Below are 23,245 nucleotides of genomic sequence, written 5' to 3'. Positions count from 1 at the left end.
CAAATGTGCAACACATTATACATATCGACACAAGATTTTTATTTACACATGGGTAAACAACAGAAAGTCTTGAAAAACGATTTTATGGATAGATCTTGACTTTGTATAATGCTATTCCTTTACAACTCAAACAGTCTTTCTTTTATTTCTCAATAAATCTGCAGGCCAACTACAATTGAAAATATTAAAAAACTTGATGGAGTATCAGAGGCGAAGGCTAATATGCTGGCACCCCTTGTGGAGGTTGTGAAGGAATTCTGCCTCGCCAACAGTTTAAAGGTATTGTACGTTTATAGTTTGAGTTTTGCTTCTGTGTATAATTCCTCCTATTTCAGATCAAATCTGCTGTAAATCTGCTATATACTTCATTGACCTTCAGTGTCCCATTTTTCCGCTGCCTAGTTTTTCTGTCCTTCTACAGCAAGTCTTTAGATAGTCCAAGAAGGTTAACAAAGTATATGGAAAACTTATCCAGGTTTGCATACTGGAGGCCACATTGCATTGTATAAGAAATCTGCACTACTAGCACTTTAGTAAGGGTCCTATTACACGGCCGTGAAAATGAGCGCCGATCAACAAGACAGCTCGTTGATCGGTGCTTGTTTGCTACTTTCACAAGGACCAAAGATTGGTTATGTATAGGGACGAGCAATTGTTACTATGATCGCTCGTCCCCATGCATTTGCATCAAGTCGGCAGCACATCTCCCTGTTTACATAGGGAGATGTGCTGCCGACAACGATAAAATTTATTTGCTCGTACATCGGCTGATTGTTGCCCTGTTTACACAGGAATTCATTTTCAATGGTGTAGTTTAAAGTCCACCACCTAAACTTAATTTTTGCAATTCTCCGTAGTAAATATATAAGGAAAAAATAGATCCGGAGTTTTGTATGTAAAATATAACCTTTTACTTTATTTGCATATAAAATCTCTTGAAAAAATATTAACATATACCGGTAGTGCATATATGTATAAAAAAATCATGCATAAAGGATTTTAGCATTTGTTCATGACATATTTCCAATATGATTGAATAGTCAGATTTAAACAGCAGTTCATATGTGGTTTAGTGAAGAGAGCGTGTTCATCATGGTGTAATCAGAGATTTTTCCCTATATTTCTCACATGCAAATACCCTTAGAGTATCTGAAGAACAGGGCTCAATGCCCCCCTTCCCGTTTAGATGTCATCCGTATCTGGGCTGATACAAGGGGATCAGGAAACCTCTCTCAGTGTAGGAATACCTCCCAACGCGTTTCCTCACAGCCAAGTGATTCTTCAGGGGAGACTGGCCAAAACCAGCTATATTCAATTTCAAAGATGCTGGAGCAGATAAAGTAGCTGTCTGTTTGGAGTAATGCTCCTCAGTGAGAGCGTGCTTGCAGCGGCAAGAGTTCAAAGTACATATTCAATCATATTGGAAATATGTCGTGAACAAATGCTAAAATCCTTTATGCATGATTTTTTTATACATATATGCACTACTGGTATATGTTAATATTTTTTCAAGAGATTTTATATGAAAATAAGTTAAAGGTTATATTTTACATACAAAACTCCGGATCTATTTTTTCCTGTTTACACAGGGCAATGATCTGGCACAAGCTCGTTTGCCCGATCATTGGCCCCTGTAATAGGGCATTTATTATTTATTGTGATAGTTGTTTTAATAATTTTTTAACCATAAATGTAAACTTTATATATTTTTCATTTCAGGCAGATTCTCTTAATGGATCTGGTACAAATTCACAAACCAACGTGGCTGTTTCCAAAAGCACAACTTGCATGGCGCTCCCAGAGTCTCCTCGTGTTACCTACTCCCTGTTTCAAGACCAGCACTTGTCAATGGTGAGCATGACAGTCCTACTAGTTCTCTAGAACTCTGAAGCTGTGCATTGATATATTTGTACATCTTTACTTGCATTCGATTCCACACTGCGGTAAATAATTTCAGCCCCACAGATAAAACCGTTTTGAACTCATATGGCATAAGATATAAATGATTTACCATTTGCATTATCTGTTTTCCGTTCAAGTCTGCAAGGATATCTGCCCACTGACAATGTAATTTAATTAGGACTGACATACTGGCCATTTACATAAGGTAAAAGTTGGACAAACCCACCAAATTTAGCAGGATTGGCCAACGGCCTATTGTGTATATCAGGGTTTCCCAACTCAGTGCAGTGGGATGACAATTTTTTCTGCTCTAAGCAAACAGGACGCAAGATTGGCTTAAAATGGGGCGTTAGGGACCACAGTAGTGCCAGTTCTGTAGATAGAAAGATGTCTATGGAGCAGACTGTTAATTGTTTGCTTCACTTGGCGCCAATCCTTGGCAGGTATACAGTACCATATATGGGACATAGATCTAGGGGCCGATTGTCTGAAGAGGCTAAATTGGCTCTTTTTAAGAACACAGGGTTTTATATCTAGTCAATATCTTGAAGAATTTTTCCAGAGTTCGAATGCAGTTGGAAAAGTCGTAGGTATGTGAAAAAATAAATTTCATATCCTCGGCTGAGAATTTGTTATCAAGTTCTGAATCCTAGATCTTCTTTTATTATCTCTGACTGTAGAAAGTTGAATTTAAAGCTAGCCATACACATTGAATAAACCTTACCCAATCCCTCCGATCTCATGGGTATGGGCGTCTGCCAACTGCCTCCGATGCAGATGTCGGGGGTAAAAAAGGATTTCGACATGCCTGATCCTTTGTTCCCACTGGAGAGAAGCCACTGCCAGAGGTGTCGGTCAGGAGCTTATTCCCCTCTTCATGCTCCGCCGAAACATATGCGTTGGCAGAAATAGCTGAATATTAATTTTGTATATTTACTACTTACTCATGACTAAAGCTAAATTTGGAATCTTGCGGATTTCATTTTACCAGAGAGCTGTGGTGATCAAATGACTATTACAAAGCTAAAGCCCTCTTACATGGGCCAATGGTTGGGTAAGCGAGCCAATTAAAACACAAATGCTGACCAGATCTTTTATGCAGCCATAAAAATGGTCGCTTGTTGGCAGCACATATCCTTGTGTAAACTTCTGATCATTGTTGTATTGTTGATCAGCGCCCGTTAAAGGTGGTTAAATGGACACACATTTTTCATACAATTTGTGGTAATCTAATTGTAGCAACTTTGCAAGATACTTTTTTTTTTTAAATTTGGTCTTATCCTTGCAAAGTCTATATGAAGTTTTATCCACTAGTTGTCTCCCTTCCTGTAATCTGCTGCCCACCCCTGGTTGTCATGCAAATTCTGTCTTTAGTTAGTCCCCTTTCACATCACGAGTGTGCCCGACGTTTATCATGTATGTCGGGAAAGCTCCCGACGTACAAAATAAACGTGTCCATAGGGCTTCAGTAGCACAAAGGAGACCAAAAGAGTGTTGAAGCGTGGAATAGCGTAGCATTCTATGCTATTCCATCCTGAGTCCGTGACACACGTCGGGAAACTCCCATCGTCAATGTCCATATAAGGACAATGATGTCAGAAGCTTTCCAATGGAAGTCTCCGGTATAAAACATCGAAAGCCCTCTGCCTGCGGGCTTTTGTCCTGGAGAAGCTCCTGACATCACTATCCAAATATAGACTGTAATGAAAGCAGCTTTCCCAGGGCATTGAAATGTTCCTGATATCACGGTCCATATATGGACAGTGATTTTAGGTGCTTCTCCAGGGCAAGAGTCCCCTGCCAGAGCGCTTACGATGCTCTGGCCGGGTACTCTGCCATTGTAAAGCTCTTAAATTCACTGTCCATATATTGACAGTGATGTCAGGAGCTTTCCACTGTATAGGTATTCCGCTGAATACCTATACAGTGGGATACGTTTTGCTCTCCGTCAAAGATACACGACAGGAAGAGTCCTGACGTATACCTCAGACGGAAGGCAAAAACTTCATGTGAAGAGGAGACGTACTGCAGGAAGTTTGGGGGTGTCTCTCTGATAAAGCTCCTTTCCTTCTTGACTCTGCAAATAGCCAGTTCATCGGTACTGGGACACATTTAAGTTCTCTTTTTAGTGCTGCTCTCATGTAATTCTTGCATTAGCTGCTTATGTCTGTCTGCTTTGTTATTGCTATTTTCTAATGTCCCTGCATTTCTCTGAATCCATGTGTACTTTGCCCTATGCTGTCTAATGTTTGCTTCAAGTATCTCTCAATAATAACTACAAAGCTGCATATAAGGGCTCGTTCTAGATCCAAGTGTCGTACAAAAGAAAAATACTTTTTTTTGCCGCGAACTGCACCAGTTTGTCACGCTGAAAGGAAATTTGTGGCAAAATGTCAGTTTTTGTCGATTTGTGGCAAAATAATAATTTTCAGAACGCACTCAACATTAGCACTTACATGCAGCTTTTTAGTTCTTATTGAGAGATACTTGCAACAAACATTAGATCGCATAGGGCAAAGTGCACGTGGAGTCAGACAAATGCAGGCAATAGAGAAATGGTGGTAAAGCAGATTATAAGAGCGATACATAGAAAGAGGAAGGTATGTAGAAAATAGATCAGGAAAGGAGAACGCTAGCTTGCTGAAATGGAAAATAGCTATTACAAAGCAGACAGAGAGACCAGCAGCAACTGCAGCGATTACAAGAGAGAAGTACTAAGAAGATAACTTACATGTCTCCCACGATCGATGGAGCCGTAAGGCATGCTTGGAAGTATGGGCATGGAAGTCCATTCTGTACTGGCAGACTTTCATATCAGTGACATGCCCCCCACCCCACTATGGAGAGAGCAGAAAATAGCGAGACAGCTGAAACAGGGAAAAATGACTATTTTGAACTTTTTGATGAAAACTCAGGTACGCTATAAACAGGTGCAAAAATCTGCTCCTAACAGATTTGAAATCTATTGCTACCTAATTCCAGGGGCAGCCAGTAGAATTTTCAAGATTTCTTTGTTTATAAATGGACATTAAAAAGAATAGTTAAAGCCAGGTATTTCAATGTAAATTGTACATCATCTTTATGGATCTTATTTATTTGTATTTTTCTTTTTAGCAAAAAATTGCTGATACCCGAAGTATAAGCTTGACAGCTGTTGGCATGCATTTATGGCAAGCACTGAAAGCTGGTTACCCCCTCGATGTGCAGCGAGCTGGCTTGACAACTGCGATACAGAAGGCTATTACAGAGGTCATTAAAGGGCCAACTATTAACTCAGGTCAGACGAGACAACTGATAAAGATATTTTTTTTGTACAGACTAATGATATTTAAAGACAAACCACATAAAGAATTATAGTAAAAGTTATTTCTAATAAATCGAAAAAACGTGCCAACAAATCAATGGCCCAAATTAAACGCTAATCCTTGTTGATTTTAATGTAATGCCACACCTATTGGCAGATATTATTGGGACTTTTTTTAATACTGTGTTGTTGAAATGTCCAACGTTATTCTATTCAAAGTTAAAAGGTTGTCCAAGAATCAAAAATAATTGCCTATCCACAAGATAGGTGATAATTTTCTAATCGCTGGGGGCCACACTGCTGGGACCCCCACAGATAGTGAGAATGGGGATTCTGAACTCCCAGATCTTACTCACTGCACCCCTTGAAGTGAGGAGGGTCTTGAAAGGAGCGGTGCTCGAGCATGCGCCTGCTTCTTTATACAATGTCTGAGAATTGTGGAAACGCTATGGATAGGTGATACATTTTGATTCTCGGGAAAAACCCTTCAAGGCCTACCCAAGCTCTAAAAATATATAACTTTACAAATAAATAATAGGATAATGTACACAATGGCATTGATAAAGCATAATACTTCTGCGGACCAAATAGCGATGTAGTATCGCTAAGCGGTTTACAATTTGGGGATTTTTTTTTAAAGAGGCTCTGTCACCAGATTTTGCAACCCCTATCTCCTATTGCAGCAGATCGGCGCTGCAATGTAGATAACAGTAACGTTTTTTTTTTTTAAAAGACGAGCATTTTTGGCCAAGTTATGACCATTTTTATATTTATTTTTTTTAAACTCGTTTTATTGAAAGAATTTGCACAATACAAATGTCCGTAGTACATAACAGCAAAGAAACACATTCAGGTAGTCATACATTACATGAACATAAAGGCATAGTATCAATGATGGTATTTAACAGGTCATAACATATTAGCCCACATATTAACCCTCAATAAGAACATCCCAGCGGGCAATATACTTTCCAAGGCCGATTTTTAAGATATTTCAGACAAACTATAGAGATCCTACCAGTAACTAATCATGCAACTTCTGCCCTCCTCAAGGCTGCAGCAATTGGTCCCTCAGATCTGTGAATCTATGCGGAGTGTACAGGGTGCACGATGAGTCACACCAAATCTGCCATATCTTATAAAATTTACTAATACATCCTCTTTTCTTATATAAAACTCGCTCATATTGAATAATGGAATTAATCAGCGATTTCCATTTCGTCACCCTAGGGGGCCTCTGATCCATCCACCGAAGTGCGATGGTTTTCCTTGCCATAAACAATACCTCCTTCAATAGAATACGCATGTGGAATGGCCACTGATCCTCAGGCAGCACCCCAAATAGACAGATCTTGGGTGAAGGGGGGATCGGCTGTTTCACCACTTCCTCTACCACTTTCAACACATCCCCCCAAAAGGAGGCCACCATTGGACAATCCCAAATCATGTGCCAGAAATCAGATCTGGGAAAACGGCATCTATGACACTCAGTGCTAGGATATCTACCCATTCTATGCAATCTCACCGGTGTGAGATAACTCTGATGAACTATAGATAATTGAATCATTTTGTTATTTGCCGCCGGTGAGGCTGAAATAGGAGATGAAAGTACATCTTCCCATTCCTCCCCTGTCAGATCTGGTATCAGGCCCTCCCATTTATCCTTTACCGGTAACTTGACATTGGCCAATTTAGCTTGTATAAGAGCAGTGTAGACAGCCGAAATCAGCCCCCGGGGGCCTTGTGATCTAAAAACACCAATCAAAGGGAATCGTGAGAATTCGTGATCTGACCTAGGGTATTGACTTGCAAGAGCATGTCGCAGTTGCAGATATCTATAGAAGCTTTTTCTAGGGATTTGGAAGTCCTCTTGAATTTGTGTAAAGGATTTAAAGGCATTATCAGTATACACATCCCCAATTCTACGCACCTCAAAACCACACCAGAAAGGGGGGGCTTGCCCCTCCATTAGATGAGAGAGAAGGGGATTATCCCACAGTGGCATGTCCACCTGTATATCTACATATGCATAAATTTGTTTGCCAGCCGTCCAGGCCTGCACTGCCACCCTGTGGATTGGAAGCATTTCTTTATAGGTTCCCGGGGAGCTTTCCAGCACTGGCCAGAGATGTGTAAGATGCAAATATGTAGCGAGGTGCTGTTCCCATGTTGGTAACGGATCCGACCCTGTACATAGCTGTATATACCGCAGTTGCCCAGCTAGATAATACATAAATAGGTCCGGCAGTGCCATCCCTCCCTCCTGTTTAGGTCTCTGCAGAGTGGACAAGCTAAGTTTGGATCTATTGGATCCCCATATAAAAGCCGGGAATAATGCATGTAGGGATTTAAAAAAGGCCTTATATACTGGTATGGCTGTGTGCTCCAGGACATATAGACATTTTGGCAGAATAACCATTTTAATTAAATTTACGCGACCCGTCACTGCCAATGGAAGGGCCCCCCACACCTTGAATTTGAGCTTAACATAATCTAACATAATCTAACAGAGGCAATATATTGGTAATTCGATCCTGCCTATAGTCTCGGTTTATAATAATAGCCAGGTATTTAAAGGACGACACCACCTGCAAACCGTGCTCAGCATCCGCCCACCCTACTTCCTTCAAGGGCATGAAAAATTATTTATTCCAATTAATGTATAGGCCAGAAAATCTCCCGAATTGGTTCAGGATTTCAATAGCTAGCCCCAAGTTGTCCCTCGGGTATGACATGTACAATATCACGTCATCTGCGTATAAACTAATCCTCTCCTCTCTTCCCCCCAACGCTATTCCCCGATATTCTGGGTGCGTTCTAATACGTATCGCGGGGAGAGAGGGCACCCCTGCCTAGTACCTCTACGGAGTTGAAAATAGGGGGACATTATTCCATTAATCAAAATTTGCGCCCTCGGATCCTTATACAGGATTGTTATCCATTTAATGAAAGTTGGGCCAAAACCAAACCTTTGTAATGTTTCAAACAAATATGCCCACTCAAAGGAATCGAAGGCCTTGGCCGCATCAAGAGATGCCATTGCGCAGTCCTCCTTCAGTGCCTCACCTATTTGAGCCAAAATTTGAACCTTGTGTATATTGTCAGATGTGGACCTCCCAGGCATGAAGCCCGCCTGATCCGGGTGAATGAGTTGTAATATCACCTTGTTCAATCTATTTGCCAGCACCTTTGCTAGTAGCTTGTAATCTAGATTCAATAAAGAAATAGGACGGTAAGAACTACATTCACTAGGGTCTTTGTCAGGTTTTAGTAACACTAATATTGTGGCGTCATAGAAGCTGTCCGGAAGTTTTCCCTCCCTCAGGGCATGAGAATACATTGAGCATAATGGGGGAATGAGCTGGTCAGAATAACGAAGGTATACCTCCAGTGGAACCCCGTCCGGGCCCGACGCCTTACCCTTCGACATATCCCTCAATGCCTGTGTAACCTCGTCTTCCATAATGTCAAGTTCTAACATGTCCCTGCCTGCCATATCTAACTGTGGAAATTTCAATTCCTCCAAATATGATATGCATTCGGACCAATCATACGTAGACTGGGAGGAGTATAAATCCCTATAAAATTGGGTGAAGCGGGCAGCTATGCTGGGAGTATCAGTCAAATCACGGCCCTGACTGTCCTTGATCTTTAGTATTGCTGAGCTCTGAGAGCTGTGATGCATTAAATGAGCCAGCAATTTACTAGATTGGTTTCCCAATTCAAAATAAGTTTGCCAAGCAAAAAACAGTTTCCTATCGGCTTTTTCTTGTAGCAATAATAAGTATCTACGACCCACCGTCAGCCATGCACTTTTGTTTGCCTCTGAGGGGTTCTCTATGTATTCGCCCTCCAGCGTTTTACATTGAAGCGCCAACTGACCCTCTTCCTTTGCCGCCTCACGTTTTATGTAAGAGATTGTAGATCGCAAGCAACCTCTCAGATAGGCTTTCAGGGTATCCCATAAAATATTTAGGTTATCACACGAGCTATTGGTATCTTGGAAAACCTCCAATTGATCCGGTATGCGATCTTGCGGCCCTATCAGGGTGAGCCAGAATGGGTGAATTTTCCAATTACCAGTTCTCACAGGCCCTGGGTGATCAAATCGCGCTACTATCGGAGAGTGATCTGACACTCCCCTAGCTTCGTAAGAAATATCCGTAACCATAGGAACCATTAGAGCGTTCCCAAAGATATAATCTATACGGGACAGGGAGTTTCTGCCGATAGAATGACATGAGTATACCCTTACATTCGGATGTCTGCACCTAAATATATCTATCCAACCCATTTCTTGAAACAATAAATGCAACGCTGTCGGAGCCACCGGTACAGCCCCAGAGTCCACTTCCCCCCTGAATCTATCACATCTGGGATCCAAGACCATGTTAAGGTCCCCCATACCCAATACCGTAGCTTGTGGATATGCGGCAGCCTCATGTAAAATCTGTGCATTCGCCGGAGGAGGCACATATAGGCCCAGTAATACAAATGGTATAGTGTCGATGTAAGCATGTATAAACACATATCTACCTTCCTTATCCACTTTATGTTTGACCACTTCCCACCTCAGAGATTTGTGGATTAATACAGATACCCCCCGGGAGTAGGACGTATGAAAGGAGTGCAAAGACCATTGGATCCAAGGTCTACGCAATAATCTCATTTTATCTGGGATTAAATGCGTCTCTTGCAGACATACTATAGAGGGATTGAATTTACGGATACATGCAAAGATGGCTGCCCAACCCCCGTACGTTCCAAGACATGATCGGTATAGACGCCATTAGTGGACCTGAAAACTAAGTCTACCTCGGAGGGAAGTTGGCTCCCAGCTCCTGCATAATACCAATAAACACTCTCTAGCGACATTTCCCACACCTCTTTGCACTGTATGATTATTTAGACATTTGCATTCATAAATGAATATAATTGCGCCTACGTACGGCGTTGAAAACATGAACGACAGAACTAACATAAAAACAGTAAATTGCATCGGCAATGCGAGATGACACATAGGCCATTGCCGAATCATGCCCTCCTCGTGGCAATAAAGGGTAGCGGGGAAGGCCCCGTGCTATTAGGCAGTGTTAAAGTATCCTTCCCTATCTGCATCCCCAAACACCACATTACATCTTAAGCCCTTTCCAGATATTCGTACAGGAGAACTATAAAGCAAGCATCAGTTTAAACAATACATCAGTAATATTCGACCGCCAAATGCTTTCTGGGCAGATGCCAGGATTACTCCTGCGACTTCTCAACTGAGACCCCTTCTTCACTTCGACCGGATCACTCCTTCCCAGTACAGGCTAAGTACCTTAAACAGAATGGAAACGGATTGGTAGTCCCGGCAGTCCATCCAAATTAAACGGGGAGGATAAGAATGACTCTTTTCAAGGCCTCCAGAGCCATCAAACCACCAGATAAGTCTTCCAAACTGGGTTTACCTTAACATTGGCATCCCTCCTTAAACACAGGAGACCGACCGAAAAACTTTAGCTTGTATCAAGCGCATGAGGAACTCCAACACCAACTTTAAATTCCAGCACTTTCCATCTTCACCCTCCAATGGATTCACACGCGTCGGGGCGATCTTTTCCCTCTCACCCAATCGTCGGCCTCCACCGGTGAGTTAAAAAAGATAGAACGGTCGTTATTCACTACCCGCAGCCTTGCAGGATACGCCATGGAATATGGGATATTGAGATCCCTCAGCCTCCTTTTCACCGCCATGAACGTTGCTCTACGCTTTTGTAGATCAGCCGAGAAATCCGGGAATATGGAGATGGCGACGCCATTATACGTAATTCCTTGCAGTCGGCGGGCTTGACGTAAGATCATGTCCCTGTCGTTACAATTAAGCAACCGGGCCAGCATCGGCCTCGGAGGGGCCCCGGGTGGAGGTGGTCTCGCCGGTACCCTGTGCGCCCTTTCCACTGCAAAGGCCTGCGAATAAGGTGCATCTGGCAGTATCTCTTTCAGCCACTTAGATATAAATTCACCCGGATCTTGGCCCTCCGACTTCTCAGGCATTCCTATTATCCGGATATTATTCCGGCGCAGCCTATTTTCCAGATCATCATTTTTTTGTTTTAATAACTCAGTCATGGATTCCAGGTCAGTAATAGCACGTGGCATGGCTGCCGTCCTGTCTTCCACCCCCGACACTCTATCTTCCACATGTGTCACTCGTTCTCTCAAGGCCTGCATATCCTGCCTGATAAGGCCTATATCAATTTTCACCTCCTCCATCTTACCGGTCAGCGAGGTCTTGCATGCTGATATGGCTGCCAGGAGTTTATTCATCACCTCCGATGGGGTAGGTTCCGGCTCCGTCTCCTCCACCACCGTTGAAGAAGAGGCCATCCCTCCAGGCGTCTCACTGCCCTTTGAACGCTGCTGCAGAGAAGCACGGCCGCCATCTTGGGTATCTCCCCGGGCATAGCTCTGTAACTTTTCCGTGGCCGTTTGGCCTCTCGTGGGGCCCATAACTCCACTCTTACCACCCGACTGCTGCCTGGATCTCCGGGACTTAATGGTGAAGGTAAGGAACGATTAGGATAATCACAGGATCAATATATCACCACAGCGGAGCTCTCAAGTCATGCGACTGCTCCCGTTGCGCGCCAAGCCACGCCCCTCGACCATTTTTATATTTATGCAAATGAGGGCGTGTTTAAAGTAAAAGTACAACTGGGCGTGTATTGTGTGCGTACATCTGGGCGTTTTTACTTCTTTTACTATTGGGCGTTGTGAATGGGAGTGTATGATGCTGACGAATCAGCATCATCCCCTTCTCATCGTTAACACCCAGCTTCTGGCAGTGCACAGACACAGCGTGTTCTCGAGAGATCACGCTGTGACGTCACTCACTTCCTGCCCCAGGTCCTGCATTGTGTCGGACGAGCGAGGACACATCGGCACCAGAGGCTACAGTTGATTCTGCAGCAGCATCAGCGTTTGCAGGTAAGTAGCTACATCGACTTACCTGCAAACGCCGATGCTGCTGCAGAATCAAATGTAGCCTCTGGTGCCGATGTGTCCTCGCTCGTTCGACACGATGCAGGACCTGGGGCAGGAAGTGAGTGGCGTCACAGCGTGATCTCTCGAGAACACGCTGTGTCTGTGCACTGCCAGAAGCTGGGCGTTGTGAAGAGAAGTGGATGATACTTCTAGTCACAACGCCCAGCTAGTAAAAGAAGTAAAAACACCCAGATGTATGCACATAATACACGCCCAGTTGTACTTTTACTTTAAACACGCCCAGTTGTACTTTAGAAAGCCTCATTTGCATAAATATAAAAATGGTCATAACTTGGCCAAAAATGCTAGTTTAAAAAAAAAAAAAAAAAATGTACTCTTATCTCCATTGCAGCGCCGATCTGCTGCAATAGGAGATAGGGGTTGCAAAATCTGGTGACAGAGCCTCTTTAAGCATTTTTGTATGGAGTCGTTATATTCTTAAATTTAACATATTGTGAGTACGGTTATGCTTTATCTGTTATCTATTGATTCTTTTTTTGCAAATATGTGTTATATGAATCAAGAGTCAGGTGGGTACAGCACAGGGAACCAAGATGCAGACATGGATAGGTCCACCATACATAATGACTGTTGCTTAAAAGTTATTACCAGTCCATAAGGAAGTAATATTGTCTAAAAAAGGAAACCGTCCCAACGGATACAAAACGAGGTGATCCACAAGATGGAAATAACAAAAGCTTAGTGAGACTGATAAGGGAACCTGTAGTTGGGCCTGAAAAAACAGGGGTCTTCACAGTTGTTTCAGCTTGGAAATGCTCTGCTAACATTACTGTAGTAGGGATCCATGTAGTCGCAGGTTTCTTCTAAAGTCAGTGTGGGACACCAGGCTCTTGCTAGATACAATGTGGCAATCCTGCACACCTCCAAACTAACCACCGTAATATACAGTATCTTGTAGCTACCAATTGAGTTAGCTCAGCCACCTTGTAGAAGCTGGGGGGGGGGGGGCGGTGTGGATTGTCATGTTATTGCATTAGTGCCTTCTGCTTGTGCAGTAAACATTAGGTAGTAGAATATTCAAGCTAGATTTATAGTTACATGGTTGACAAGTTTTAAAAAAGACACAAGTCCATCAAGTGCAACCTATAATCCTACCGTGTTAATCCAGTGTTAATCCTACCGTGTTTAATAATTTCCAATGAGTTTGATGCCGATTGCCTCTTTAGGTGAAAAATTCCTCTACGACTCCAAACATGGCAATCGGAACAAATTCTTGGATCAACACTCCACCTCCAGAATCTAGTACTCATAACTTGACCCAGTAAACAGAGAGGCAATTTTTCAGGAGCGTGCCGACAAAAGGCCTTGTGCAGCTTGGTAAAACATGTTGTTTAATATGTGCTGTGTGGCAGTGGTGTCGCCAGTCACGACCCAGCTGGGTGGACGTAACCTTATAGTGTCTGGCCATGATTGACTGTTTTGTACATGTGAAGTAATGTTCATCATGGACATCGCTTCGCTATACCAAAATATAGACTTGTGGTGGGAAACAGAAGGGGCTATAGCAGTGAATGTGGGGAAACATTTAAAAGAAGACATACATTTTATAAGTTTCATGTTTTTTTATGAGCACAATATAGGTGTTTTCTGAGATTTGTCTAATTTCGGATAACCCCTAAGGGCTTAAATGATCGTTCACTCTGAATGGTCCCCGGTTATAAGTGGTGTACCCCAGGGTTCAGTGCTGGGACCACTATTATTCAACTTATTTATTCATGATATAGAGGATGGGATTAGTAGCACAGTCAAGCTATGTAGTATTGTTCAGTCTATGGAAAATGGTCAGAAATTATAAGCCAGCTTGGACACAAGTATTTGGGCATCCACTTGGCTAATGAGGTTTAATGTAGATAAATGTAAAGTTATGCATTTGGGTACTAACAATCTTCATGCATCATATGTCCTTGGGGAGCTATACTGGGGGTATCACTTGTTGAGAAGGATCTGGGTGTACTTGTAAATCATAAACTAAATAACAACATGCAATGTCAATCAGCCGCTTCTAAGGCCAGCAAGATATTGTCGTGTATTAAAAGAGGCATGGACTTGTTGGACAGGGATATAATATTATCACTTTATAAAGCATTAGTGCGGCCTCCTCTAGAATATGCAGTTCAGTTCTGGGCTCCAGTTCATAGAATGGATGGCCTGGATTTGGATAACATACAAAGAAGAGCAACTAAACTAATAACTGGCATGGAGAATCTTATGAGGAAAGATTAAAAGAATGAAACCTATTTAGCCTTGAAAAGAGATGACTAAAGGCCCTTTTACACCGGCCGATAAGCGGCCAGTGCAGCGAGCGCCGATGGAGGCATCGTTGATCGGCGCTCGTTTGCTCCTGTCATACGGAGCTATGGATGGGGACGAGCTATTTGTACTCCGATCGCTCGTCCCCATCCATTATTATCATGTCGGCAGCGTGTCTCTGGGAGATGTGCTGCTGACAACGATAATATTTAACTTTTTTAAAACTATACGACCAGCAGATGATCGAGCGTTTGCTCATTCATTTGCTGATAGTTTACACAGGGAAATTATCGGCAACAAGCGTTCTATGAACGCTTGTCTGCCCGATCATCGTCCAGTGTAAAACCCCCTTTAGGGGAGACCTGGTTAACTTGTACAAATAAATAAATGGCTAATACAAAAAAATATAGTGAAAACCTGTTAAATGTACAAGGGTGCACTCTCTCTGTCTGTAGAAAAAAAGGTTTTATCTCCAGAGGCAACAAGTCGTCTTCACTGTGAATCTGGGGATTAGCCTACCGCAGGAGCTGGTCACAGCAGGAACAGTAGATGGCTTTATAAAAGGCTTAACAAGAATTCAACACATTGACGTAGGAGCAACAGTATTAGCTTGTTCGAATGTTGATCCAGTCGGATGGCCACTTGGGATCAGAAGGGCAATTTTCCTTTTTAGGGAATATTGGTTAATGCCTTATCAGTAATTTTTTATATTTATTGACTTCATTTTTTCATTTAAAAAAAAAGAAAAAACTTTCTCTCGATCAATAGGGGTAGAACAAAGTTATATAGTTTCTCCCATCCCTTCCCTTTTTCTCATCTCTTGGTTGAACTTGAAGGATATACAGTATGTCTTTTTTCAACCGTATTAACTATGTACATATGTAACTCGTGTCTCATGTTAATTTACTGCAGCAACCAAATGTTACATTGTTGTAACTGCTAAGTTAAAAATACATAGAAAAGCTAGATAATGTGCGAAATAATGATGTGGTGCTACATAAAACCGTTGTAAGAACATTTTCTCAAACTGCCTCTGTAAATACACCGCCACCACCAGTCACTCAAAAATAGCTACAGTAACTACATGACCATAGTGTAAATAATATTACATACTTACAGAATCCGTTTCCACTTCTTGCTGATACTCCTCTTTGTATTCTGAAGGCTATAGAAGTTCCAGTTGTCTAGCAACCGCTTGACCTCGTGTTTGTGCGCATCTACTGTACATAGCGGCCACAGAGGTATTTTCTATAATGCGTAGTGTAGCTATACAAGTTTTTCTTTGGTCCCCCCAAGTATGAAATTAATTTATTCAGCTTTAGAATAAGCGCATGCAAGATGAGGGGAAATGTTCAGCAACAAGAAATATTGTTATGTTGCTATTAATGTACAAAGGGAGGCCAGGAAGAGACATTTTACAGAGAGCATATTTTTGTACACCCCTCTGTCATTGGGACATGGCATATGCATTACAAGGGCATTAATATCAGTGAGAGCTGTCAACACAATGCTATGGGAATCTCGGAGTTAATTTGAGAGTGGTACTGTGCTCTATAGAGCTGTAGCTCCTTCATTCTTGCAATCACTGGGGGTCCCAGTCCATGAACCCCACTGATTTTGTCTTTTGACATGCCAAATGGTCATTAAAGGTGCACATACCCGGGGGCGTGGCCTAGCTGACTATGTGAGCAGACGTGTCTGTGCTGAGCTCCGTCCATCTGCTATCCTGATTGCCCATTCTGGCTCAAATTTCTCCGATTTTCCTGGCAGAACCTAACGCATCTTGTTGCTGCACTTTCCTGGCTTCCTCCGGTGCCTTGGAATGGTGAAGATCGGTCCTGCCACGCCGGCACAAGGCCTGGAAAGGTTCGCGCACAAGTCCTGCAAAGATGACGCCAGCTCTTCCTCTGCTGTGAAGACGGGCACCCACGTGGAAGCACCCGCAGCTGTTGAGTCGCCGGACATCACGCTGCAGCAGGTGTTGCACACGCTGCTGGAAGCCATCACGTCTTGCCAAACAACACTTACCGGTAAGATTGAAGAAGTGCGTGTGAATCTCGGTCTCCTCCGACAGGATGTTCAGTCCCTGAGGGAGCGCACCACGGAGGTTGAGGCTCGCGTCTCTGATGTGGAAGACAGACTTCTGCCACTGACTGTGAAGGTGGATGGTCTGGCGGCGGCTGCCTCCTGGAGGCTCAAGGCGGATGACCTAGAGAACCGCTTGCGCACGAACAACGTGCGTGTGGTTGGTCTGCCGGAGCGGATGGAGGGTCAGCACCCTGAAAAGTTTTGCTGAGCGCTGTCTGCGTGAGTTCCTCATGAGACTCCTCAACTGCAAAGACCGGAACAAGATTCTGGCTATGGCGAGAAGCAAGGGTGATATTACTCTGGATAACTCGCGTGTCTCCTCCTTTCCCGACTTCTCGGCTGAGCTGCAAAAGAAAAGGGCCTCATTCACTGCCGTTAAGAAGAGGCTGAGGGAGGCTGATCTCCAGTACTCCATGACCTTTCCTGCCCGCCTGCGTGTGCAATGGAGGGGCAAAGCTCACTTCTTTGAATGCCCTGTTGAAGTCTCCTCCTGGCTGGATGGCCTTCCACGGGCCTCGGCTCGTGGCCCTTGAGCTGTGATTTTCCTGCATTTCTCTGGCCAAGCCTGGTGTTCTCTAGCCTACAATACCTTCTTTCTCTGCTTGATGTAGGATCCTTGCTCTTCAGACGGCCTTTTCATCTTTCATTTTGCCTGTTGGGTGGTCTGCTGATCTTCCTACAGCTGTCCTGGATCTGTGAGTACTTTCTTATGATCTAAAGATGGATATTGCCTCAGCGACCCTGTCGCAACTTAGCTAGAAACCTCATGTTAACTGTTTGGGATCCAAACCGATGCGTTTTGGGAATTAGTGTAGGTGGGGTGGGAGTGGGTTGTTGCGGGGACACGGGACTGTTTTTGTATCTTACAATGTGCATCTTACTCGGACATGTGCTATACTATACTGTGAGCTATGGGACTGTTTTATCTGCTCTGATACTGCATTGCATGTATATGATTGTATATCTTGATCAACCTGCTACAGGCTTTCGGGGTGAGATGTGTAACTATGTCATGATTTACTGTATGCTGTTCTGCCATGGCCAGTCCGCTGCTTAAATTGATGGTCTGGAATGACAGGGGCATGAATAACCCGCTTAAAAGAAATCTTGTGTTCTTCTTTATACAACCTCACTCTCCTGACATCCTGTGCCTATTAGAAACTCATCTCATTCCGCAGAACATCCCCTCTTTGAGCAAAAGATGGGTGGGCTGGCTGCATATCTCTTGTCATTCTTCCTATTCAAGGGGGGTGGTGGTGCTTGTGCGTAATACCCTTCGTTTTGACATAACGTCTGTCCAGTCTGACCCTGAGGGACGCTACGTGTTCATAGCCTGCACTATAGACAACTGTCGTTTAGTCCTGTTATTTGTATACATTCCACCCCCTGCTGATCTGTCTGTTCTGAATCGGGCTCTGGCCTTTTCATTGACCTATCCGGATCACCAGGTGATAAGTGCGGGCGATTTTAATATGGTTCCTGACACACTGAGGGATCGGTTTGTTCAGGCGCGGGAGGGGGGACGGTCTGGGCGGAGATCGGTGCTGGGAGGGTGGCTGGATACAGTTGGTTGGGGTGATGTGTGGCGACATCTCCATCCTCAGGAATTGCTGTACTCCTGCTACTCGCCCACCCATAGATCTCTCTCCCGCATTGATAATATTTTCTGTGCTCCTCGTACCCTGCTTAGCGTTGCTGATGCTCAGTACCTACAGATGGGTATTTCTGACCACTCACCCATGCTGCTCTCTCTAGATGTTGGATTGCCTCCTATGGCTCCTAATTGGCGATTTCATCCCTTCTGGCTATCCCAGTTTCCTGAGCCTGATAGAATTCCTGACCAGCTCACAACTCTATTTGTTACTAATCTGCCTCCTGCTGATAACCCCTTGACTTAGGATGCCGCTAAGGCCTCTTTGAGGGGATGCCTTAGGTCTTCTATTTCATTTGTTAAGAGGCAGACGCGAGAATCGGAGGAGAGTGCGGCGGATAAACTGTCTGAGGCGGAGCGAAGTTATATTGCAGACCCTACCCCGGCTCATTTTGGTACGTGGAGGAATTTGCAGAGAGCTTATAATCTCCTCTTGCATGTGAAGGCTGAGCGCCGTCAGTTTTTCTGTAAGCAACGTTTTTTTTAGTTAGGCAATCAGTCTAGCAAGCTGCTTGCATATATGGCTAGAACCTTCACGGCTCCGCCCCCCATACTGTCCATTAAGGATGGTAGTGGGAATGCCGTCACCTCAGTCTCTGGCATTTCTGATGTGTTTCGGCAGTTTTATTCGCACCTTTTATACCTCGACCCTTACGGTATCTCCTGCTGCCATTAAGGCCTATTTACAACCCCTTCCATGTCCGTCTCTTACGTCTACGCAGATTGAAGCCCTTGATGCTCCCCTAACTGTGGACGAGATTACGGAGGCCATCTCCCTCCTTCCTTCGGGGAAGGCGCCAGGCCCTGATGGCCTTCCCCCAGGGATTTATACCTGCTACCAGGAGATATTGGCCCCTCAGCTTTTGGCCACATACAATGCAGGTTTATTGCGGGGATGTCTCCCTCCCTCGATGTATGATGCTACCATAGTCGTCATTCCTAAGCCGGATAAAGATAGTGGAGAGTGTGGACCATATAGGCCGATAACTCTTATTAATACAGATTGCAAGATACTGGCTAAGGTCCTGGCCCTCAGATTAAACAAAGTTATCCTTGACATAATACATGATGACAAAACGGGATTTATGCCTACCAAGTCTACTTCTATAAATCTTAGGAGGGTACATATACAGTGAAGGAAATAAGTATTTGATCCCTTGCTGATTTTGTAAGTTTGCCCACTGTCAAAGTCATGAACAGTCTAGAATTTTTAGGCTAGGTTAATTTTACCAGTGAGAGATAGATTATATTTTAAAAAAAAACAGAAAATCACATTGTCAAAATTATATATATTTATTTGCATTGTGCACAGAGAAATAAGTATTTGATCCCCTACCAACCATTAACCCCTTCAAGACACTTCCTGTTTTGGCCTTCAGGACACAGCCAATTTTTTCAAATCTGACATGTTTCACTTTATGTGGTAATAACTCCGGAATGCTTTTACCTATCCAAGCGATTCTGAGATTGTTTTCTCGTGACACATTGGACTTTATGTTACTGACAAAATTTGCTCGATACATTAAGTATTTAATTGTGAAAAACACCAAAATGTAGCGAAAAATTGCAAAAATTTGCATTTTTCTAAATTTATATGTATCAGCTTGTAAGACAGATGGTAATACCACACAAAATTGTTGCTAATTAACATCACCCATATGTCTACTTTAGATTGGCATCGTTTTTTGAACATCCTTTTATTTTTCTATGACATCACAAGGCTTAGAACTTTAGCAGCAATTTCTCACATTTTCAAGAAAATTTCAAAAGGCTATTTTTACAGGGACCAGTTCAGATGTGAAGTGGATTTTAGGGCCTTATATATTAGAAACCCTCGATAAGTCACCCCATTTTAAAAACTTCACCCCTCAATGTATTCAAAACAGCATTTAGAAAGTTTCTTAACGCTTTAGATGTTTCACAGGAATTAAGGCAAAGTAGATTTGAAATGTTCAAATGTCTTTTTTTTTTTTTTGCAGAAATTCATTTTTCATCTATTTTTTTTGTAACACATAAAGTTTTACCAGAGAAACACAACTCAATATCTATTGCCCAGATTCTGCCGTTTTTAGAAACACCCCACATGTGGCCCTAGCGCGGTAATGGACTGAAGCACCGGCCTCAGAAGCAAAGGAGCACCTAGTGGATTTTGGGGCCTCCTTTTTATTAGAAAATATTTTAGGCTCCATGTCGGGTCTGAAAGGCTCTTGCGGTACCAAAACAGTGGAAATCCCCCAAAAGTGACACCATTTTGGAAACTATATTCCTTGAGGAAATTATCTAGGGGTATAGTGAGCATTTTGACCCCGCAGGTTTTTTGCAGAAATTATTGGAAGTAGGCCGTGAAAATTAAAATCTACATTCTTTCAAAGAAAATGTAGGTTTAGCTAATTTTTTCTAATTTCCACAAGGACTAAAAGGAGAAAATGCACCACTACTTTTGTAAAGCAATTTCTCCCGAGTAAAACAATACCCCGCATGTGGTCATAAACGGCTGTTTGGATACACGGCGGAGCTTAGAAGGGAAAGAGCGCCATTTGGCTTTTGGAGCTCAAATTTAGCAGGAATGGTTTGCGGAGACCACGTCGCATTTGCAAAGCCCCTGAGGGACCAAAACAGCGAAAACACCAAAAAAGTGACTCCATTTAGGAAACTAAACCCCTTGAAGAATCCATCTAGGGGTGTAGTGAGCATTTTGAACCCACAGGGGTTTCATAGATTTTATTAGAATTGGGCAGTGAAGATAAAAAAAAATCCTTTTTTTCCAATAAGACGTAGCTTTAGCTCAACATTTTTCATTTTCTCAACAAATAAAGGAATAAAAGAACCCCAACATTTGTAAAGCAACTTCTCTGGAGTACGGCAATACCCCATTTGTGGTTATAAACGGCTGTTTGGGCACACTGCAAGGATCAGAAGAGGAGTGCCATTTGGCTTTTGGAGCACAGATTTTGCTGGATTGGTTTCTTGACACCATGTCACTTTTGCAAAGCTCCTAAGGTACCAGTACAGTGGAAACTCCCCAAAAGTGACTAGATTCACGAAACTACACCCCTTGAGGAATCCATCTAGGGGTGTAGTGAGCATTTTGACCCCACAGGTGTTTCATAGATTTTATTAGAATTGGGCAGAGAAAATAAAAAAAATCCTTTTTCTTCAATAAGACATAGTTTTAGCTGAAAATGTTTCATATTCTCAACAAATAAATGTAAAAGAGCACCCCAACACTTGTAAAGCAACTTCTCCTGTGTATGACAATACCACATATGTGGTCATAAACTGCTGTTTAGGCACAGAGTAGGGCACAGAAGGGAAGGAGCGCCATTTGGCTTTTGGAGTACAGATTTTGCTGGATTGGTTTCTGGGCGCTATGTCGCATTTGCAAAGTCCCTGTGGGACCAAAACCGTGGATCCCCCCCAGAAGTGACCCCATTTTGGAAACTACACCCCTCAAGGTATTCACCTAGGGGTGTAGTGAGCATATTAACCCCACAGGTGATTGGCAGAAATTGGTGTGCACGTGATATTGCAGAGTGAAAATGGTTTTTCAATAGATATGCCAATATGTGGTGCCCAGCTTGTGCCACTGGAGACGCACACCCCAAAAATTGTTAAAAGGGTTCTCCCGGGTATGGCGATGCCATATATGTGGAAGTAAACTGCTGTTTGGGCACACTGTAGGGTTCAGAAGGGAGGTAGAGCCATTTGGCTTTTGGAGCGTGGATTTTGCTTGTAGTAGTTTTGTTTGGAGTCTTACTGGTGTTTCCGTTTAGAATGTGGGGGCACATGTAAGGCGGGCGGAGTATATAAGGGGCATAGTCAGGTGGTATAGTGGGGTAAAAAAAAAACAATAAAATAATCCATAGATGTGTGTTACGCTGTGACACAATCCTTTCTGCACAGGCCGGTGTCGCACTAATAAATGGTCTTTACTTATCCCCCTTTTGGTACGCACTCGGCACCTTTGAAGTTTGGGGAATTTTGCTGGGAAAGTGTTGTCCTGGTATAATACGGGCACCCTCACTTCCAGCAGATATGTTTGGGCCCTCCCCTTCCTGGATCCCTAATTTTAGGGGCCTTGATAATTCGCCACTTGAAACAGAAGAAATGTTCCCCTCGGGCCGGCACAACTGCATATTTTTATTTCCTGGCTTATTGGTGCCTTGACTAATTTTATTTTTTCATAGACGTAGTGCAGACATGGGCAAACTACGGCCCGCGGGCCACATACGGCCCGTTAGGCTTTTTAATCCGGCCCGCCGAACTTGTCCAAATCATAGTAAAAACCTCCTTTTTTTTCCCCTTTCCCTGCAATGCCCACGTTTTCCCAATAGATGGCGCACTCAAAACACATTGACCGTTGTCCTTAACGCCGAAGGACGGAGATATCCGTCCTCAGCAGCTGCTAGTTCGCGCAGGAGGACGGATATATCCGTCCTGTGATGGCGCGGGTACTGCCAGTGTACCCACGCGATCAGCGGCAGGAGCACGGCTGTTATACACAGCCTGGCTCCTGCTGCAACTGCCGGAATCGAAGCGCGCTCCGATTCCGGCAGTTTAACCCATTAAATGCCGCTGTCAATAGTGACAGCGGCATCTAATGTGTTTGACAGAGGGAGGGAGCTCCCTCTGTCACCCGATCGGCGCCCCCGCAAACAAATCGCGGGTCGCCGTCGGGTTTCCATGACAGCCGGGGGTCTAACAAAGACCCCCAGGTCTGTCTTCGCAACTGCCTGTTTGGCGATGCCGGAGGCATGACCTAACAGGTTGCCTGTCAGTTTTACACTGACAGGCAATAATGCTTTGGTATACTAAGTATACCAAAGCATTATATATGCGATCGGCACATCGCATAGTGAAGTCCCCTGGTGGGACTTAAAAAAAAAATGTCAATCAGTTAAATAAAGTTTGTTGAAAAAAAATAAAATAATTACAGTCAAAATCAAATAAAACTACTTTTTTTGCCCAAAAAGTGGTTTTATTCAGTAAAAGTGTCAAAA

The 23,245-nt window shown here is 43.4% G+C and overlaps 1 protein-coding gene across 2 annotated transcripts in view; it reads left to right on the top strand.

The window, feature by feature from the left end:
- Window positions 1-23,245, top strand: part of WRN (WRN RecQ like helicase) — a 202,259-nt gene that overhangs the window by 136,835 nt on the left and 42,179 nt on the right. For both annotated transcript variants that reach the window (XM_075862190.1, XM_075862182.1), the window contains 3 exons: window positions 165-279; window positions 1,720-1,851; window positions 5,017-5,179. In XM_075862190.1, coding sequence (XP_075718305.1) covers window positions 165-279; window positions 1,720-1,851; window positions 5,017-5,179 — 410 coding nt within the window. The remainder of the gene's footprint in view (window positions 1-164; window positions 280-1,719; window positions 1,852-5,016; window positions 5,180-23,245) is intronic.

Source organism: Rhinoderma darwinii, chromosome 1 (assembly GCF_050947455.1).
Source record: "Rhinoderma darwinii isolate aRhiDar2 chromosome 1, aRhiDar2.hap1, whole genome shotgun sequence".
NCBI lineage: Eukaryota > Metazoa > Chordata > Amphibia > Anura > Rhinodermatidae > Rhinoderma > Rhinoderma darwinii.
This window is presented reverse-complemented; position numbering and strand designations above follow the sequence as displayed.